Source organism: Pseudophryne corroboree, chromosome 2 (genome assembly GCF_028390025.1).
Source record: "Pseudophryne corroboree isolate aPseCor3 chromosome 2, aPseCor3.hap2, whole genome shotgun sequence".
In the NCBI taxonomy this organism is placed as follows: Eukaryota; Metazoa; Chordata; class Amphibia; order Anura; family Myobatrachidae; genus Pseudophryne; species Pseudophryne corroboree.
In genome coordinates, this window is record NC_086445.1 from 103205247 (window position 1) to 103227967 (window position 22721).

At 46.1% G+C, this 22721-nt stretch overlaps 1 protein-coding gene and 1 pseudogene across 3 annotated transcripts in view; both read right to left on the reverse strand.

Annotated features, from left to right (window-relative positions):
- Window positions 1-349: 349 nt before the first annotated feature.
- The window catches only part of ALKBH8 (alkB homolog 8, tRNA methyltransferase), a 164017-nt gene continuing 141645 nt past the window's right edge, over window positions 350-22721 (reverse strand). For 2 of the 3 annotated variants that reach the window (XM_063951575.1, XM_063951576.1), the window contains 2 exons: window positions 13287-13436; window positions 351-1120 (listed from right to left, as the gene is read on the reverse strand). In XM_063951575.1, coding sequence (XP_063807645.1) covers window positions 662-1120; window positions 13287-13436 — 609 coding nt within the window. In that variant the 3' untranslated portion in view covers window positions 351-661. Of the gene's footprint in view, window positions 1121-13286; window positions 13437-22721 lie in introns of all 3 variants that reach the window. The other variant, XM_063951577.1, reaches the window with a different exon arrangement.
- On the reverse strand, window positions 7806-7924 carry LOC135052693 (5S ribosomal RNA; annotated as a pseudogene).

The following is a 22721-nucleotide window of genomic DNA, read 5'->3' on the forward strand; positions in this document are numbered from 1 at the left end:
CTACGCGCTGCCGATGTCATATGTAGGAGGTGGTCATAATAATGTGACTCAACCGTGTATGTACGGTCATTATATTCTTTATGTCCATATTCAATATAATCACCAGGGGCTTTGGAGGTTTTATATACAAATATGTTTCTCCTATGTTTTTGATGTTATCTATTTCAAGATGTACATGGCTGACGATGATTGTACATTTATTTGACCAGTGAAATTAAGACAATGTCATTAAAAAAAAATGTAATAGGCTTAGCTATTGGCGAATTAAAGGTAAAAATAAAAGATACTAGTAACTTTTAAATTAGTACTACAAATAAACTTATTAGAATATCTAATATTAACAGTAACTAGTAATATAAATGTTGTCTATCTCTGCACTCCATAGAGAGGATCCTAAAATGTTATTCTGGCATCTGGAAATGATTTTTAGTGTGATTACGCCACCTAGTGTGCAGAAAGTAATACACTTTCTACAAATGATTGCACAAGATAAGAAACCCAAACCCTGTCAAGCATCTCTTTAATAAATCCTTAACATGTAAAAATGAAATAGCTAAATCAGTCAGACGTTCTCCTATAGCTCTGATGCAGGCTGGCTGGTGTGCTGGAACTGGTAATTCTGCAACAGCTGGAGAGAGACTGGTTCCCTACATCAGACGTTTCAGAACTTTCCTAAAACCACGCACCAATTTCCCTGGTCGTGGTAGGCGCTCTGGACTGTGACATCACTTAGTTTTCCACACAGTGCTTCCAGCTCCCCTTCACAGAACACATGATAATATCGGTGATACACTGAGCGGGAAGCCAGCTGCTGTTCTTCCTCCGAGGTTGTTGAGGCATCGGATTTTCCAGCTTGACTCTTTGCTTTCAGATGCCATGGAACGAGAAGGTCCTGAGAATCGAAGGCAGTTCTGTTAGTGTGAATGGGTAAACTGTCTGTAGAATCCGGAGTAACAGGAACGTCTGTAAGTGATGCCTGCTTGGTAGAGCTCTTGCTTCCCTTAAGATACTTTGATTTCTGCTTTTTGTACTCCTGCTCCATAGCCCAGACATAAATAAGAGCTCTCCCTCCAGTTTTAAGCAGACGCGTTATCTCCAGTATAGCTGCCAATCTTCTTTCCTAAGGAAAAAAGAACAGTTTTGTAAGTGTCCTTTTGTCTTCAAATACATTATCAGACGCTTACTATTAATCAAAGGAAATGTAGCTAAAATGCAGATATTATTGTACATCTATCATTTATGGGGCACAGGTACAGAGGAAAATACGATCGGTGACCGCTGCGGATTGGCTGAACGCATCTGAACCCCTCCCATTTATGCTAATACTATAGTACTGTTGGTGCTTCGATCTATTCGCAATATTATTACAGTGATATGAACAAGTGTATTCCCATCTGATCTATTAAAGTGGAAGGCGATGATGTGTATTATTTTAAATGTAATAAAAACTATAATTTTCCTTGTGTGTCTTTTTCTTCACATTGTAAATGAACCTTTATTAGTAACACTGGTGGTCATTCCGAGTTGATCGCTAGCTGCATTTGTTCGCAGCGCAGTGATCAGGCTAAAAATCGTCAATTCTGCGCATGCGTATGTGGCGCAATGCGCACGCGCGACGTACGGGCACAACAAACGATGCAGTTTTGCACAGGCTGTAGCGATGCATTTCAGTCGCACTGGTTGTCGCAGAGTGATTGACATGAAGTGGGCGTTTCTGTGTGGCGACTTCACCGTTTTCAGGGAGTGTTTGGAAAAATGCAGGCGTACCAGGGAAAATGCAGGTGTGGCTGGGCGAACGCTGGGCGGGTATGCGACGTCAAATCCGGAACTGAATAGTCTGACGTGATCACAAGCGCTGAGTAGGTTTTGAGCTACTCTGAAACTACACAAAAAATATTTGCAGGCGCTCTGCGAAACAACCGTTCGCACTTCTGCTAAACTAAAATACACTCCCAGTGGGCAGCGGCATAGTGTTTGCACGGCTGCTAAAAACTGCTAGTGAGCATCAACTCGGAATGACCCCCACTGTGCCATATTCAGAGATGTTCGCAAATCACACTGCCCCTGTGTCTTTGGGCCTAATTTAGACCTGAACGCAAAAGCAATATCTTTCTCTAATGGCCAAAACCATGTGCACTGCAGGTGGGGCAGATGTAACACGTAGAGAGTTAGATTTGGGTGGGTCATTTTGTTTCTGTGCAGGGTAAATATTGGCTGCTTTATTTTTACACTGCAATTTAGATTTCAGTTTGAACACACCCCACCCAAATGTAACTCTCTCTGCACATGTTATATCTGCCTCACCTGCAGTGCAGCATTGTTTAGAGAAAAAGTTTGCTGTTGCGACCAGGTCTGAATTAGGCCCTTTGTACGTAGCATCTGTGTGACAATATGCTAATGCCACAGGGGGCGTCTTGATTCTTGTCAGGTTCTCCGATCCACTGCTGCAATCAGGTTACTCAGGGTGGCCGGGGGAATTCACACTGCTGAAGACAGTGAAGCTGTGTCCAAGGACGTAGCTACTGGCTTCAGCATACCCAGAAACTGGGGGCCACACGCCCCCGTTTTCTGGGATCCCGATTGTTGTCAACCCCAAACAACCGCAGCCTGTCAATCAGCCTCTGGCATCCATGGTACTGCTATCGATCTTGTGTGGCATCCCACCAAAAGAACCTTCTCCCCTTGCATATTTACTGTGGAGTGCCTTATTTATACTGTATATATATACAGAAGGAGCACAGGGGGAAGCAATTCGTTCACATCAGCGAATGTGGAAATGGCAACAGCCAAATAGCTCCTTCTCCGAGTTTAAGGAAAACGTTTTGCAAATACTCGGATTGAATCAAAGTGATGATGCCGAGGATGACATATCATCTGAAAAACTTGAGGATAAAGGGTCCAATGACACTAAACCGTGCAGCAGGCTTGAAACCTTGACAGAGAGAAGCAGTCCTCCAACAGGCCCAAACACCAATTGGGTCGGATCCTGTAAGCCTTCTTGGAAGCAAGCTTACAGAACTAACACTAAAGCTGGCTCGGATGGATCAAAGGTTGGAAGAGCTCAGCCGAGGACAAGATCAAGGCCAACGCCGGGATTGGCGCCAAGGGCGCAGTGAAAGGAGTCACCCTCGTTGGGATGTACCCAGGGAATCAGGACAATGGATGACCGATCAATTCAAATCTCAGGGGAGGCCAATTTGCAGAGGTTGTCATCAGAGTGGACATATTGAGAGAAATTGTCCTAATGTTAATTTAAACCGAGAGACCCCGAGGCAAGGGGCCGACCCTCAGGAGGAAACTCATTAATAGGTCCATCGTCACAGGAGTGGTGGCCCAGGTACTTTGGTGAATGTCCACATCTGAAGATTCGGGTCAATGAAGTGAAAATAATAGCGCTTCTGGACACTGGCTCTCAAGTGTCGACCATTCGACTCGCAGAGTTTCTCCAGCACTGGGAAGAAACTGCTATTGTGACTCCACCAGTTACCTGGCTCCATCTACTGGCCAGCAACGAACAGCCGATTGCATATCGAGGTTATTGGGAACCGGATCTGGTGATTGGTAAAGCCAAGTTGTATAGACAGGGGTGTCTAGTTACCACTACATCTAACATACACCTACCTCCTGTGATCTTGGGCATGAATGTCCTGAGGAAGTGCCCCGATGAGTTGGTAGAAGCTCTGCGCAGTGAAAGGAGGACCACTACTCCTAGGGAGCAAAAGGCTTTACAACAGATGGTACAATTGCTAGAGAAGCAGAGGAGATTTACTAATGGCCGGGGCGAGATCGGGAAGGCTAGAATCACAGATCGGCAGCCTGTCCTGTTAAAGCCCAACTTCAAGCATATGGTCTGGTGTAAGATGAAGATTGGCCCCCTTGGATGTGACTATGAGGCCTTGATAGAATCCTACGACTATGATGGACAACAACCCTTTGCTATGTCGAGAACATTGGCAACCGTAAAACATAGAAGAGTGCCTGTGCGCCTACTCAATCCGCATAATTACCCCATATGACTCTACAAGCATTACCCAGTGGCAAAAGTAAGCCAAGTAGACTTTCAGGACATTGTGGGACAAGGTGTGACTATGGCCAAGAATGGGGTGGCAGCGGGAGAACCGCTGGAGATAATCGATGAGACTTCATGGTGGGCCGAGATACAAATTGGTGATGCGGATACTCCCGATCACAAGAGAGAAGGTGTGCTGCAGGTGGTACGCAGGAACACTGCGGCTTTTAGTCAGTATCCTTTCGACTTCGGGAAGGCAGAGAAAGTGTATCACCATATCCCTACAGGAACAACTCCTCCAATTAAAGAGCGACACCGGCCTTTACCGCCAGGACTGTATCAGCCTGTACGAAACATGATCGCAGAGATGCAGGAAGCTGGACTTATTTCGTGAAAGCTACAGCCCCTGGGCGGCCCCGGTGGTGATTCTTAGATGGCAGTCTTTTTTTTGCATAGACTATCGCAAATTAAATGCCGTGACACACAAAGACGCCTATCCACTCCTTCAAATTGAAGAGTCCTTGACAACCCTGAAGATGGCGGCATTCTTCTCCACGCTACATCTTACCAGTGGATACTGAGGATAGGGAGAAAACAGCTTTCACGACCCCAATTGGCTTATTTGAATTCGAGAGGATGCCCTTCGGGCTCTGTAATGCACCAGTTACATTCCAACGGGTTATAGAACACTGCATTGGGCACCACAATTTCAAAACGGTATTGCTGTATCTTGTTGATGTAATCATCTTTTCAAAAAATTATGAAGAGCACTTGCAGCACTTGGAGGAAGTGTTCAGATTATTAGCCAAATCCGGGCTGAAACTCAAGCCAGCAAAATGTCATCTACTCAAGCCAGAAATACAGTATCTTGTCATGTTGTCAGCGCCGAAGGAGTGATGCCTGACCTGGAAAAAAATCCAAGTTGTTCTGGGTTGGACGGGTACCAAGAACAGTCCGAGACGTTTGAAGCTTTCTGGGATTTGTAGCCTACTACCGACGCTTCATAGAACATTTTGCCGAAGTGGCCGCCCCATTACATGAACTCTTAAGGGGCAGATCTGACCTTGAAAGGAACTATTTTGTTAACTGGGGCAAAGAACAACAACTGGCTTTTGACAAGCTGAAGACTTCAGTGACCAAAGCTCCTTTACCTGCCTACCCCGAATGACAAACCCTTTCAGGTGTATACTGACGTCAGTCACCGGGGACTGTGCTCTCTCGGCGACAGGACAGGCATGAGAGTTAGTGCATACGGCAGTAGGGGCCTGCGCAGGACTAAGCGGAATGGTGAAAATCACAGCACCTTTAAGTTGGAATTGTTTGCTCTCGTCTATGCTATCACGGAAAATTTTAAAGACTATCTAGCTGCCACACCGTTTATCATCATGACAGATAATAATCCTTTGGCTCATAAAGATACTGCTCAATTAGGAGCACTTGCACAGAGATGGGTATCCCGTCTGGCCAATTTCAGTTACACTGTGTCTTATAGAAGTGGAAAGTCAAACGGTAATGCTGACGCCCTGTCCCGGCTACCCACTACAGATGTGGCTGAGGAAAGTAGGGATGTAAACGAAGATGTTTAGATTCCATTGTTCAAACCCTCGAGAATGGAGAGGACTGTCACTTCAGACTCCTTGTCTGTGTCAACCAATATGCATTCTGAGGGCCTTCAGTGTGACACCTCCACTATTGACTGGGCAGGAATCCAGCAGCAAAGTCCAGTGTTGAAAGAACTTATGGCCTTACTAACGACAGCAGTGCCAGTTGAACAAAAGCCAACAAGCCGAATTGGATCCGGAGCTAGTGAAATTGTTGAGGTATCATGACCGCATTCAACTGAACTGAACTGTGGCCATCTAGTGCGCATTAGCATAGACCCCAGAACTCATCAGACTATTACTCAAGTTATAATTCCAAGATATAGGGCCACTCTCCAGCTTGAAGCCTACCATGATAAATCGGGGCACTTTGGCACCCAAAAAAAGGAAGCAGTATTAAGGAGAAGATATTTCTGAACTGGCACGAGGGATGACATCGAGGAATGGTGCCATGACTGTGTGCCATGCAACCTTAAGAGACATCCTAATCTTAATCAGAAGGACCCTCTACACATGATCAAGAGTCAATACTCATTGCAGATCATCGCTATGGACCATGTTAAACTTGAGCCCAGTACCAGCGGTTATCACTATGCTCTGACTGTGACCGATCATTACAGTAAGTTCCTGGTGGTGGTTCCAGCAAATAATCTCACCACGAAGTCCAAAGCCAAACTGTTTCTCAAACCCTTTGTTAGACCATATGGGTATCCAGACTGTATTCTCACCGACCAAGGCCCTGCCTTCGAGTCGCAACTGTTCTATGAACTTTGCTCTTACTATGGTTGCCGCAAAATTAGAACCACGGCTTACCATCCACAGGGGAACGGACTGTGTGAGCGAGCTAATCAAACTATTATTGAAATGTTAAGAAGTGTATCATGGGAAGATCTGGCCGAAAGGCCAACCCTATTGCCTGAGCTCACTTACCTGTATAATAATACTGAACACTGTTCCACGGGATTTACACCTTGTTATCTCATGTTTGGCCGAAAGGGCAAACTACCCCAATATTTGGAGTTGAATTCCCCAGCGACCCATCCTGAAAAGCTTCAAACTGACTGGGTTCCGTGAGCATCAACGGAGTATCAAAACAGCTCGAGTCATCGTAGAAAAGAGAGTAGACATTGTTCACCAGCGTCAAGAGAGGGACTACAATGCACATATCCAGCCTGCGCCTCTAAAAGTGGGAGATATTGTCAGGAGGAAGCAGAATCATCACTATAGCAAAATGGATACCATGTGAGAACCTTTTCCTTACATTGTGATCAGTGTATGTACCGGAAGGTGAGTGATATACTTATGAAGTTCGCCGAGACTCAGGGGTAACCGGTCAGTGCCACGTCTCGTGATCAACACAAGCACTGTACTGCACAAATTCCTGAGGAAGAACAGGACTTGTCTGTGACAGAAGGGCTGGAAACCCCGGAAGGTGTTCCATTGCATGACCCCGTAGAACTTCTGACATTCATGAGCAGTGCAGTTCCGCTGAACTCGGTACAACGGTCAGACCCAGAACCCATTGAAGAAATATCCTTGGCATGTGGTAATCAGCTTTGTATTGAGCATTGAGAACTGAGGGGATACTGCACTAAATCAAAAATGTTATGCTTACCAGCATAAGAAACCAAAATTATTAGACATATATAGAGGATAAATTCCTATAAATGCATATATTGGTGGTGCACCCCGAGTCAGTAGAGTAAGTATAGTTACACAAAGGAGAAAAAGAAGACTCTTTTGTGGGTACACTCTTAGAATAAGTCAGAAAACGACTATAGTATTGAGAGAAATTATTTAAAACATAGAAGCTTTATTGGTACATTGTTAAATTAGAGCAATTGATGCATCCTGGACAAACATGACAACAGCAAATGACAAATAACATATAAACAAAATACTAAAAAGGCTCCACAAATAAATGGTCTATTAACTCATGAATTAATATGAGAATCAGCCCTAAATGGGTAGACCACAAGGTACGGAATATAATGAGTGTCAATACATAAGTCTACAAATGTAGATAAATATTGCAATAAGTGGATAACACATATAAACCAGTGCCTATGTAAGGTGAGTTAATATAAAAGATTGTTAAGGGGCAAATATCAGATCATTCAGAGAGATGAAAGTATAATAAGAACAGATTGTGAATCTGTTGTCAGCGTTAGGCACAGAGTGTACCGTCTCTCAGGCCTCTACTAAACCGGGTATTCCTAGGAGGTCACCCAACCCAGTACTGGCCAGGCCCAACACTGCTTCGCTTCCAAGATCGGACAGAATCGGGCGTTTACAGTGTGGTGTGATAGTAGAGGAACAATTTCCTTCGTTACTCCGGGATCACTGATGAGAGTTCACAGGAGCAAATATCAAAGATATGAACAAGGAGAAGCAATTTAGGATAAGATAAATGAAAAGGAAAAACATTTCTTTAGATGGTTCTGCTGCCAGCGTTAGGCAAAGATATGCAGGGCGAAACCACCCATTAACCAATGGATCGCTGGTGAGAGTCCAGAAAATATAGTGGAAAAATAGAAAACGTAGAGCAAAGAAAGGAGATGTGAATTGTCAAGGTAGATACATATACATCACATAATTATTTTGTCAAAGACTTGATCTTAAGGCACGGTAGGTGGGATATTGGGTGGCTGGACATAGGCACAAGAAAAAGGGAAAGGTCAATATCAAGTATTTAATGCCTATGAAATAGGCAAACCCTATTGTTAAATGACACCTCACAGAAGCACAATATGGCCTAACCCGCCTGCTGACAACTACTTAAATGGATGAATCTGAAAAAATAACAAGGTAGCATAATAGGTAATAATGTTATAATCACATATCCAAATCAGATAATGCACCCTGTATAGGAAAAAATAACTATTATAAATGGCTGTCAGGTTCGTAGTAAATATGCAGCCTTGGAAAGAGATGGCAGGTAGCCTGTTGTATATCCCTAAAAGTAGTAAATTAGCATAAAATATTAGACATAAAGGTAAACATTACCCCATATCCTGTATAGATGATTAGGGGCTATTGCTAAAAAAACAAGCGGCGGTCTGTGAAGCGCAATGCCCGTTGGTGCGGCATGGCCCGTGGAAAGTTCAGCGGAGGCCGATGTCAGCGTCACCGGCGGTGCAGGGATCCGTAATCCGAGTCAGGATTGATGTCAGCAGGCCGGGCAGCGATCTGTGAGGTCCAGTGCGGCAAGGCCTGTATCCAGGGTAGACGGTGAGGGAACTGACACTGCTGACGGAAGACGCGTTTCTCCCTTACTCGGGCTTGATCACTTCCTGACATCCTGACTCGGATTACGGAACCGCGTGAGTGCGAGGGGGCCCCGCGACATGATTTTAATCTCAGTAGGAGCCGGCAGTGACACTACAGTAATGAAACGGAAAATAAACTACAGCTCCCAGTAGCCATTGCTTCCGGAAGCTCACGTTTATTTTCTGTTTCATCACTGTAGTGTGGTGCGCAGGGGAGGATTAATCCGGTCCAAATGACCTTGACCCTCAGTGGCATACCGGCCAGAGCATTGTAACCGCACCTCCCACCACCCTGGAGCCGCACCCCCACTGACCACCCACCATTGTGCTGGCCTCATCGTCGACCTGCTCCTGGCTCCCAGAAGGTGAGGGCGGCTGAAGGAGACACAGAGACATAGAAGGGGTTTGTGATACACACACTGAGAGACATAGAAGAAGGGGGGCAGAGAAACAGAATGAAGGGGTGGGGGGACGACACAGACTGAAGTGGGGGGGCTATTTGACACAGAGTGAATGAAGAGGGTGGTGAGAGACACAGGCGGAACATGATTGCATAGCAGATACACACAGTTGGGAGATGATGTTGTGCTGGGAAACGACACGGGGGGAGATGGTATTGCTGAGAGGCAACACAGGGAGGAGATGATGTGGAGATGCAGGGGGAAACTTATACTGTGTGGCCTAATGTGAATTTCAGCTCATACTGTGTGGCTTAATGTGAATTTCGTCTCATACTGTGTGGTATAATGTGAATTTCGTCTCATACTGTGTGATGTAATGTGAATTTTGGCTCATACTGTGTGGTTTAATGTGAATTCTGGCTCATACTGTGTGGTGTAATGTGAATTCCGGCTCATACTGTGTGGTATAATGTAAATTTTGGCTCATACTGTGTGGCATAATGTGAATTCCGGCTCATACTGTGTGGTATAATGTAAATTTTGGCTCATACTGTGTGGCATAATGTGAATTTTGGCTCATACTGTGTGGTATACTGTAAATTTTGGCTCATACTGTGTGGCATAATGTGAATTTTGGCTCATACTGTGTGGCGTAATGTGAGTTTTTGCACATACTATGTGGTATAATGTGAATTTCATCTCATACTGTGCAGTATAATGTGAATTTCGTCTCATACTATGTGGGGTAATGTGAATTTCGGCTCAAACTGTGTGGCGTAATGTGAATTTCGTCTCATACTGAGTGGTATAATGTGAATTTCGTCTCATACTGTGTGGTGTAATGTGAATTTCGTCTCATACTGTGTGGTGTAATGTGAATTTCGGCTTATACTGTGTGGTGTAATGTGAATTTCGGCTCATACCGTGTGGCGTAATGTGAATTTTGGCTCATACCTGTGGTGTAATGTGAATTTCGGCTCATACTGTGTAGCGTAATGTGAATAAGGGGCACTACTGTCAGTAGCTGGTGAGCATGGGGACATATGTGACAAATGCTGGTGTCCTGCAGAGGAGGGGTCTGATCACATATAAAGAGGCCAATGTGTCTTTGATGGCACATGTTTACATTTTAAAACCATATATTATATATTAAAACTCCAATGTTCGGCCCCCTAAATCTCCCGTACTTTTCAGAATGACCCACTCAAAATCAGGGTGTAGGTGCTGGGGGGTGCAAGGGGTGGGGAGTGTGTGGGGGGTAGGGGAACGCATATGCACCTAGGCCCATCACACTCTTGTTCCACCATTGGGTCAGGAATAGGTTGGGAAAGTGTAAGCAGAGATAGGGTGCAGCGGCAGCCAGGTCTCAGGGTTATGCCGCAGCAGACAGTCCGTACAAGCTGGTGGTCGCACCATTATGTTTCATTTTATTTCTCTGGGGTGTATTATATCTACTTGTAATATTAGGAACTAGGGACAAATTAGATTAAGCCATGTGATTTTACTGAGAGAATGTAAAACAGTGCAAGACATGTCCCTGGGTGGTGCTAGACACGCACAAAAGACTGTGCTAGACATGCCTCTCTGGCAGTGCACCCCCTAATAAAATGATCTGCGCACAGCTATGATGGGCTGCAGGGCGGTGCAAAAATGGACTGAGATCTGATTGTGATTTTATATATATATATATATATATATATATATCACGCCTCCCCAGCCAAAGACCTCACTGCATGTCACTGGTCCCTATGTAACTACTATGGGAACTTAAACCTTCAGAACACTTAATCCTGTTGCAAGCGGAGAACAACAAGTTGCATTTGTGACCAGGCCTCGTATCTGCACATAAGGTGGTGTACAGGGTTAGAAGTATGACTATGCAGGATCATTAAGAGGGGAATTCAATTAGACGCGATAAAGCGTTAGCTCGCGTTAATGTAATGCACATATCGCCCGAATGGTCTGCTTATTACCTGTATGTGCACGCCCGTTTTTCGCACAATCCAATTAATGTTCAAAAACGGAATTTGCCTGTACAGACGTAGCCCCGCTCACAGCGAAGGTGCGAGTAGTGTGTCCGCATCTATTATACACGCATGCATACGCACATGCATGCCATAGACTTAGGGTTCAATCACCAGCTGCATTCACTTGCAGTGTGGTGCATACGCGCCTTGCCACAGCGCTTTTGCCCGTGCATACGCATAACGGCAACGAGCGTGACCTCATCCGTACCTCAAAAAAAGGAAAACTTATATAAGATAACAGTATAGAAGTCTATTAGTGGTCATAAAAAGAGTTTTGGGGGTTCTTAAAATGTGTCAAATACTGTTATAAGCATTATACCTAAAACATTAAAAAATTGATAGAAAGCAAGTATTGTTTTGCAAAATAAGTTTGCTTATTAAATTAGGGGTGCTTAAAAATGCCAATTAGTAGGTTTTTGTGTCATTTTGAGGGGGCTTTTAAAAAATATTAGAACACCACCAATTACTCCCACCTGTAAGCTTAAAAACACCTTTCCCATTCATATAGCACTCAAAAATACAGAATACATACTATATCCCAGTGGCTGGATGCTGCATCATCCTGACAATGAAGATCCTGACATAGGAAGGGGAAAGTATTTCTATCCCCTCCCCCTGGGGGGTGTCGGCTACGGCTAACCCTCGGGGGGTAGACGCTAGGGCTAAACCCCCCCCCCCATTGCCAAAGCCTTACCCCTCCCACCCCAGTGCCTAACCCCAATCCCCCCCCACCACCCCTAAGCCTAACCCGTATTCCAATACTCACCTTTGGGATGTCAACTGTCAGTGATCCAGCGCCAGAAATCCAAAGAGCAGTTTTGGTAAATTAATACCTAATATACCTGTCCCACATCTTTAAACCCATTTTCCTGCACTTTGCATTTTTTTCACCCCAAAAATTACATGTCATTATTGTCCAATTAAAAAATTCAACATGCCTAATTAGTCATTAAAGGGGGTGACCAAGGTCTTATGAACCATGGGGTTCATTTAGTTCTGAATGTAGCTGTGCTAAATTTATCACATCTACGATCATTTACTCATGACATGCGGGAGGAGGCCCAACACAGGGTTAGTCTGGCCCGCATGTCAGGCCCTGTGCCCCCACAGGTACAAAAAGCATTGCACGGCGGCAATGCTTTTGCACCCGTTGAGTAGCTCCCTGCCAGTGCAGCTCCTGCATGCTGGCAGGCCGCTACTCGCCATGTCCCGGGTCGCAGTGGCTGCGTGTGACATCATGGAGCCGCTGCGGCCCTCCCCCCCCCAACGGTCTGGACACACCTCCATTGTCCGGACCGCGCCCCGCCAACAGAGTTCTAACGCCGTTTGGCACGCCCCCTCACCGCCTCTGCCTGTCAATCAGGCAGAGGCGATCGCAGCCCAGAGATGCTTTTAGCATCTCACTGGGCTTCCGGGGTGCGCGGCCGCACTCCACAAAAAAATCCAAACTGCGATCACTGCCGCTGCAGCGATCCAGTCTGAATTAGGCCCCAAGTCCATTTTTACCTCAAAATAGTGATTTTCAACAACTTTTCACCTGCTCAGGAAGTGGTGAAAATAAATCCCCATTAAACCTATGGAGAATTATCGAGTATAATATTTTGTGGACAATTGAATAGCTGCTTCTCGAGAGTCATAATAAAAACAGAGACAATCTGATAGAGTGGACAGACATGAAAATTAAGAAGCATGCAAGAGGAAGGTAATGGAGGCAGACTGATCTTATTGTTGGGGGATGACATAGTCCATATTAATAGCTCAATGCTGTTACTGAATTAAGGCATGTTTTAGCAATTATTTCAAGGGAAACAGAGTATGATGTTTCACGTGAATCCCCGTTGCCTACATATAATGGAAGAAGCCATTTTGTGGACTAAACACATATTAATGAACAGGCTTCCTCAGTATGTCTCAGTAATATCACTAATTCCTAGTGAAACTGCCAAGATTGCTCTAATAGGAACACTTATCCCACTTACCTCTGTGGCAAAATGGTGGATCACTGCTATGGAAATACAGGCATCAAATGAGCCGCTTCTGAAAGGTAATGACATAGCATCACATATTGATGCCTCAAACTTCTTCTTTCCACAAATGTCCACAAGGTTTTTACTGCGGTCACAACCAATCTGTGACAGGAAAATAACACAAAGATCAGTACAATTTCATAATAATTACTGAAGATACATCAAATACTAAAGTCACCATTTTTGAGCGATCCAATAGATCAAAAGCCATTGAGGGAGACTTATCAAATCTTGGAGAGAGATGAAGCACCAACCAATCAGTTCCTAATTGTAGTGGTATAAAAATAAGAATTTACTCACCGGTAATTCTATTTCTCGTAGTCCGTAGTGGATGCTGGGAACTCCGTAAGGACCATGGGGGAATAGCGGGCTCCGAAGGAGGCTGGTCACTCTAGAAAGATTTATGACTACCTGGTGTGCACTGGCTCCTCCCACTATGACCCTCCTCCAAGCCTCAGTTAGGACACTGTGCCCGGACGAGCTGACATAATAAGGAAGAATTTAGAATCCCGGGTAAGACTCATACCAGCCACACCAATCACACTGTATAACTCGTGATACTATATCCAGTTTGACAGTATGAAAAACAACTGAGCCTCTCAACAGATGGCTCAACAATAACCCTTTAGTTAACAATAACTATTTACAAGTGTTGCAGACAATCCGCACTTGGGATGGGCGCCCAGCATCCACTACGGACTACGAGAAATAGAATTACCGGTGAGTAAATTCTTATTTTCTCTGACGTCCTAGTGGATGCTGGGAACTCCGTAAGGACCATGGGGATTATACCAAAGCTCCCAAACGGGCGGGAGAGTGCGGATGACTCTGTAGCACCGAATGAGAGAACTCCAGGTCCTCCTCAGCCAGGGTATCAAATTTGTAGAATTTTGCAAACGTGTTTGCCCCTGACCAAGTAGCTGCTCGGCAAAGTTGTAAAGCCGAGACCTCTCGGGCAGCCGCCCAAGATGAGCCCACCTTCCTTGTGGAATGGGCATTTACAGATTTTGGCTGTGGTATGCCTGCCACAGAATGTGCAAGCTGAATTGTACTACAAATCCAGCGAGCAATAGACTGCTTAGAAGCAGGAGCACCCAGCTTGTTGGGTGCATACAGGATAAACAGCGAGTCAGATTTTCTGACTCCAGCCGTCCTGGAAACATATATTTTCAGGGCCCTGACAACGTCTAGCAACTTGGAGTCCTCCAATTCACTAGTAGCCGCCGGCACCACAATAGGCTGGTTCAGGTGAAACGCTGACACCACCTTAAGGAGAAATTGGGGACGAGTCCTCAACTCTGCCCTATCCATATGGAAAATCAGATAAGGGCTTTTACATGATAAAGCCGCCAATTCTGACACTCGCCTGGCTGAAGCCAAGGCTAATAACATGACCACTTTCCACGTGAGATATTTCAGATCCACGGTTTTTAGTGGCTCAAACCAATGTGATTTTAAGAAACTCAACATCACGTTGAGATCCCAAGGTGCCACAAGAGGCACAAATGGGGGCTGAATATGCAGCACTCCTTTCACAAATGTCTGAACTTCAGGTACTGAAGCTAGTTCTTTTTGAAAGAAAATCGACAGAGCCGAGATCTGTACTTTAATGGAGCCTAGTTTTAGGCCCATATCCACTCCAGCTTGCAGGAAATGCAGAAATCGACCTAGTTGAAATTCCTCTGTTGGGGCCTTATTGGCCTCGCACCATGCAACATATTTCCGCCATATGCGGTGATAATGCGTTGCCGTAACATCTTTCCTGGCCTTAATAAGCGTAGGAATGACTTCTTCCAGAATACCCTTTTCCTTTAGGATCCGGTGTTCAACCGCCATGCCGTCAAACGCAGCCGCGGTAAGTCTTGGAACAGACAGGGCCCCTGCTGTATCAGGTCCTGTCTGAGCGGTAGAGGCCACGGGTCCTCTGAGAGCATCTCTTGAAGTTCCGGGTACCACGTTCGTCTTGGCCAATCCGGAACCACGAGAATTGTGTTTACTCCTCGCTTTCTTATTATTCTCAATAACTTTGGAATGAGAGGCAGAGGAGGGAACACATAAACCGACTGGTACACCCACGGTGTCACTAGAGCGTCCACAGCTATCGCCTGAGGGTCCCTTGACCTGGCGCAATATCTTTTTAACTTTTTGTTGAGACGGGACGCCATCATGTCCACCTGTGGTTTTTCCCAGCGGTTTACCAGCATCTGGAAGACTTCTGGGTGAAGTCCCCACTCTCCCGGGTGGAGGTCGTGTCTGCTGAGGAAGTCTGCTTCCCAGTTGTCCACTCCCGGAATGAACACTGCTGACAGTGCTAGTACATGATTCTCCGCCCATCGGAGAATTCTTGTGGCTTCTGCCATCGCCATCCTGCTTCTTGTGCCGCCCTGTCGATTTACATGGGCGACTGCCGTGATGTTGTCTGACTGGATCAGCACCGGCTGGTGTAGGAGCAGGGATCTTGCTTGACTTAGGGCATTGTACATGGCCCTTAGTTCCAGAATATTTATGTGAAGGGAAGTCTCCTGACTCGACCATAGTCCTTGGAAGTTTCTTCCCTGTATGACTGCCCCCCAGCCTCGAAGGCTGGCATCCGTGGTCACCAGGACCCAGTCCTGTATGCCGAACCTGCGGCCCTCTAGAAGATGGGCACTCTGCAGCCACCACAGTAGAGACACCCTGGTTCTTGGAGACAGGGTTATTAAGCGATGCATCTGAAGATGCGATCCGGACCACTGGTCCAACAGGTCCCACTGAAAGATTCTGGCATGGAACCTGCCGAAGGGAATTGTTTCGTAAGAAGCCACCATCTTTCCCAGGACCCGTGTGCAGCGATGCACTGATACCTGTTTTGGTTTCAGGAGGTCTGTGACTAGAGATGACAACTCCCTGGCTTTCTCCTCCGGGAGAAACACTTTCTTCTGGACTGTATCCAGAATCATACCCAGGAACAGTAGCCGTGTCGTCGGAACCAGCTGTGACTTTGGGATATTCAGAATCCAGCCGTGCTGGTGCAGCACCTCCTGAGATAGTGCTACTCCCACCAACAACTGTTCCTTGGACCTCGCTTTTATTAGGAGATCGTCCAAGTACGGGATAATTAAAACTCCCTTTTTTCGAAGGAGTATCATCATTTCCGCCATAACCTTGGTAAATACCCTCGGTGCCGTGGACAGGCCAAACGGCAGCGTCTGGAATTGGTAATGGCAATCCTGTACCACAAATCTGAGGTACTCCTGGTGAGGATGGTAAATGGGGACATGCAAGTAAGCATCCTTGATGTCCAGGGATACCATGTAATCCCCCTCGTCCAGGCTTGCAATAACCGCCCTGAGCGATTCCATCTTGAACTTGAATTTTTTTATGTACGTGTTCAAGGATTTTAAATTTAAAATGGGTCTCACCGAACCGTCCGGTTTCGGTACCACAAATAGTGTGGAATAATAACCCCGGCCTTGTTGAAGTAGGGGTACCTTGATTATCACCTGCTGGGAATACAGCTTGTGAATTGCCGCTAGCACCGCCTCCCTGTCTGAGGGAGCAATCGGCAAGGCAGATTTTAGGAACCGGTGGGGTGGGGACGCCTCGAATTCCAGTTTGTACCCCTGAGATACTATTTGCAGGATCCAGGGATCCACCTGTGAGCGAGCCCACTGATCGCTGAAATTCTTGAGGCGACCCCCCCCCGTACCTGGCTCCGCCTGTGGAGCCCCACCGTCATGCGGCGGACTTGGAAGAAGAAGCGGGGGAGGACTTTTGCTCCTGGGAACCTGCTGTTTGTTGCAGCCTTTTTCCCCTACCTCTGCCTCTGGACAGAAAGGACCCGCCTTTTCCACGCCTGTTTTTCTGGGTCCGAAAGGACTGAACCTGAAAAAACGGCGCCTTCTTAGGCTGTGAGGGACATGGGGTAAAAATGCTGACTTCCCAGACGTTGCTGTGGAAACTAGGTCCGAGAAACCATCCCCAAATAATTCCTCACCCTTATATGGCAACACTTCCATGTGCTTTTTAGAATCTGCATCTCCTGTCCACTGGCGAGTCCATAAGCCTCTCCTAGCAGAAATGGACAATGCACTTACTTTAGATGCCAGTCGGCAGATTTCCCTCTGTGCATCTCTCATATATAAGACTGAGTCTTTTATATGGTCTATGGTTAACAGGATCGTGTCTCTGTCTAATGTGTCAATATTTTCTGACAGTTTATCTGACCACGCAGCGGCAGCACTGCACATCCAAGCTGACGCAATAGCTGGCCTAAGTATAATGCCTGAGTGTGTATATACAGACTTCAGGATCGCCTCCTGCTTTCTATCAGCAGGTTCCTTGAGGGCGGCCGTATCCGGAGACGGTAGTGCCACCTTTTTAGACAAACGTGTGAGCGCTTTATCCACCCTGGGGGGTGTTTCCCAACGTGACCTATCCTCTGGCGGGAAAGGGAACGCCATTAGTACCTTCTTAGGAATTACCAATTTTTTATCAGGGAAAGCCCACGCTTCTTCACACACTTCATTTAATTCATCTGATGGGGGAAAAATTACGGGTAGTTTTTTCTCTCCAAACATAATACCCTTTTTAGTGGTACCTGTAGTTATATCAGAAATGTGTAACACCTCTTTCATTGCCTCAATCATGCAGTGAATGGCCTTAGTGGGCATCAGGTTAGACTCATCGTCGTCGACACTGGTGTCAGTATCAGTGTCGACATCTGGGTCTGCTTGCGGTAGCGGGCGTTTTAGAGCCCCTGACGACCCATGCGACGCCTGGGCAGGCACGAGCTGAGAAGTCGGCTGTCCCACATTTGGCATGTCGTCAATTTTCTTATGTAAGGAGTCTATACGTGCACTCATTACTTTCCATAAGCTCATCCACTCAGGTGTCTGCCCCGCAGGGGGTGACATCCCTTCTAAAGGCATCTGCTCCGCCTCCACATCATTATCCTCATCAAACATGTCGACATAGCCGTACCGACACACCGCACACACACAAGGAATGCTCCGAATGAGGACAGGACCCACAAAAGCTCTTTGGGGGGACAGAGTGAGAGTATGCCAGCACACACCAGAGCGCTATATAATGCAGGGACTAACTGAGTTATGTCCCCTATAGCTGCTTTTTCTATATATTATATACTGCGCCTAAATTTAGTGCCCCCCCTCTCTGTTTTTACCCTGTTCTGTAGTGTAGACTGCAGGGGAGAGCCAGGGAGCTTCCTTCCAGCGGATCTGTGAAGGAGAAATGGCGCCAGTGTGCTGAGGGAGATGGCTCCGCCCCTTTTCCGCAGACTATTCTCCCGCTTTTTTCCATATTCTGGCAGGGGTATTTTCCACATATATAGCCTCTGGGACTATATATTGTGGAATTTTTGCCAGCCAAGGTGTTATTATTGCTTCTCAGGGCGCCCCCCCCCCCCAGCGCCCTGCACCCTCAGTGACCGGAGTATGAAGTGTGTATGAGGAGCAATGGCGCACAGCTGCAGTGCTGTGCGCTACCTTGGTGAAGACTGATGTCTTCTGCCGCCGTTTTTCCGGACCTCTTCTTGCTTCTGGCTCTGTAAGGGGGACGGCGGCGCGGCTCCGGGACCGAACACCAAGGACTGGGCCTGCGGTCGATCCCTCTGGAGCTAATGGTGTCCAGTAGCCTAAGAAGCCCAATCCGGCTGCAAGCAGGCGAGTTCGCTTCTTCTCCCCTTAGTCCCTCGCTGCAGTGAGCCTGTTGCCAGCAGGTCTCACTGAAAATAAAAAACCTACATCTATACTTTCTTTCTAAGGGCTCAGGAGAGCCCCTAGTGTGCATCCAACCTCGGCCGGGCACAAAATCTAACTGAGGCTTGGAGGAGGGTCATAGTGGGAGGAGCCAGTGCACACCAGGTAGTCATAAATCTTTCTAGAGTGCCCAGCCTCCTTCGGAGCCCGCTATTCCCCCATGGTCCTTACGGAGTTCCCAGCATCCACTAGGACGTCAGAGAAAAAAAAAATGGCTACTGCCACCACAACTTTAGAAGATACAAGTAAAGGTAACCGTAACAGTTAAATTAGGGTTAGAGTGGATTAGTCACATGTCGGAGGCAGCCATGTTATGGTACTAACCAATATTCACGAGAATGGGCACCAGTGACATCACCAACAATGTAGGCGATCACCATAAGCTAATGGCACAGGCATTGGCTGCTTTATTTGTGTGTAGGTGGCCCTCTAAGGACACCATCAACCACATAACTCCTTGTGGAGTTATGCAAGAATAAGAACCCACAATTCCAATTTCAGGGCATTCCATGTGTGTGTTCTTGATGGAATACATCTAAATAGCGGATTAAGTGAATAACCACAACACCCACTAGAACCTGCTTGTTCTTGCACTGCTGAGATTTCCTGTGACCAGCAGATTACACCAACACTTTTAATCGTACCTCCCACATCAGCTGCACTGAGCTGAGCCCAATGTTCCTGAAGCAGCCCTTTGCCAACTGCTGAGCATTTCCCATTCAAAGTAAGTGGTAAAGTCAGAGCAACCAATAAAGAGGTACCGCAGCAGCTGCAGAGTAACCCAGGAAGTGTGAGTAGTTCCACATACCAATCAGGGAGCTGAAGGTGGCAGCAGTAACCATTCTACACCTGGAGATACCACATTGCTGTGCTGTTGGCTAATTGATGCTCTTATGAGTATGCCAGTTATGACAAGCAGGAAAACTATCGGAATCCAAAAATAATGCATGGTGTAGTGATGTCACCCCATCGGTGTGCCAATATTGATAAAGGCCACCTCGCACTTTAGCTTAGTACTTAGGCCACCATGGTTCTTAACCTCCATGTGGAAACCCCCCCTAGATAAAAAATGTTGTATTACATATAAGTGGTCACCTTTATATCTGGTCTACGCGGTACGAATTTATGTATACAAGGGTATATAAAACAGCTCCCATATCTAGAAAGGGAGAGGATTATCTGCCAGAACTGGATATCTGACAGTGCCTATCCTCCCTTACTGGTACTGCTTGGGAATGACTCCTGATGTTAGCCTTACATTGTTACCCAACCTCAACCTGTTGTAATGACCCTACCTGAAAGACTAAGAGGTACAGAGTGGTACAAATCACTAGGTTCAATACCCCTAAGTAACCCTGGACAATGAAAGACCTACCTTGGTGCATCGGAGCCTTAGACCAAAAAAGGCTGACTGGTGGGAAAGACTAATGGTAAAAAATTCTAAACTTGCAGATGAGTCACGATTCTGTGACCGGGACTGGCTGGAGAGTATGGATTTTGCTGGACTGAGGTCTCACAGAAACATAGAATTTGATGGCAGATAAGAACCACTTGGCCCATCTAGTCTTCCCCCTTTTTACCTCAAACCTTATTTGATCCTTATTTCTTTGTAAGGTACTGGGAGCAACAACAAGGAGTTACAGCATGCCAAAGCCAGGGTCAAAGTCACAACCTCTGCCAGATCATAGGTCTAGCGGCCAGTGTCTGCCCGTCGAAAGCAGGAAAACACCTGTGCTTAGCTGCTGTTTTATCGATCAGTAGGTCATAGTGGAGCGATTTGCCAAAGCACATGTGCCAAAATTTCACTGTGCACACACTGCTATTGCTTAGCTATAGCATATACACAGCGGAATTACGAGGGGTGTGCAATAAATTTCCGGATATGCAGTGCATAGGAAGTATAGACACAATCTGACTGTCTGGTTGTAAACTAATCTCTGACTTAAGTTCTTGTGAAATGTCACGGCACAGAACCATTTATAGGCAGCACTGCACACGGAAGTCAGCATGTTCACTTCCTTCACAACTCGTTATGGAGCTCAAAAAAGGCCACTGGAGAGCCATGTGGTTCTTCTACAACTACAAGAGCTTCCAGCACATGGAACCCCAGTTAGTGTACCGCTTTGCTCGCCATGTTCAGGCAAGGTACCTCGCTCCGTTACCGATGAGCTCCGCATAAGTTAACATTTCCAATTGTAGTCGGAATCCCTGACATCACTCAGAAGCACACCGACCGACTACATCCCAAAGGTAAGTATCTGGGTGACAGTTAGGGCCCGAGGGGGACTAGGGTTAGGTACTAGAGAAGGGGGGGGGGGGGGGTTTGCCGTAGCCACTTCCCCCCACCCCCAAGTCTTAGCCCTAGCCGCCACCCCATGTGACTGAGCCCTAGTTGCCACCCCCCACTATCTTAGCCCTAGCTGCCACCCCAGGCGGGTTAGGGGACAGGGGATGGGTAAAATAGTTACCCTGTCGGCATTCTAATTGTTGGGATGCCGGTGTCAGTCATGTGACCGTCGGCATCCTGACCGCCAGCTTCCTGTATCACACCCGTCCACGTGGATGGTAAGGTATGAAAAAGTAGAAAAAAATGAAGAAAAAAACCCAAAACAAATTATATCGACCATATGTTGTGTTGACCACTGTCGTGTCGAACATGTTGACCATATGCGTGTCGAACTGTCATCCGGATACTATCTATTTGCCCAGGACAATCTTGCGATGCCATGTTCCTACAAAGGCATTTTCCTATAGTACAATATTATATTCATGGAACCGGACAGGAATCCTTCAGGTTTGCTTACCAGATGAAAGACAGAAATAATTAAGACAGAGCTGAACATCTCACAAAACGCTCATGTGGAAAATGTCCTGGTAATGGGCAGCAAGTAGGAAAAGAAGAATGACCTTGAGTGTGATCTTAACACAACAAGAAATGTTAATGAATTGTAAACTAATTGAAAGGAACAAAACATATTACATTGTAATTTGCATCTAAATTGCATGAAATACATTTTGGCTCAGACTCGCCTTCTCTCCTTACCTCCATCCTAATACAGAAGGGAAAATGATGAAGCAGGGGGTGGTGAGTTATGGGCCTCAATTACAGTTTATGGGAGGTGTTAATTACGGGTTAGTGGCTCTCATTTCCGTGTCACTCATGAGCTGACGCGGCCCCATCCTCAGTGCTATTTATTCTCAGACGGAATTCTGAACTGGCTGCTAGAAAATGGATCAGAAGGGAATATGTATTTTTTCTGACTAATGATACTACATCTGGCAATGCTGGGACGTCAGTTCTGATGATTAGTGGAAGAGATCTGAATGGCACATTACGGGGGAGATGGATCAAACCTTCTAAAAAGAAAAAAACGTGGAGAAGTTCCCATGAAAAACAATCGGCTTCAAGCTACAGTATAATTTATCTAGCAAAGTCTAAAAAATTGCAATTAGAAGCTAATAGGTTGCTATGGGCAACTTCTCCATGCTTTAGAAGGTTGTTTACATCTGCACAGAAGTGTCTAAAAAGGAAATGGATGTTATACATGTCTTGCTTCCAATTGGCATGGCATTCTATTCCTGCCATTGGTTACTTCCGATTCCAACTGGCTGCCACACTAATACCCCT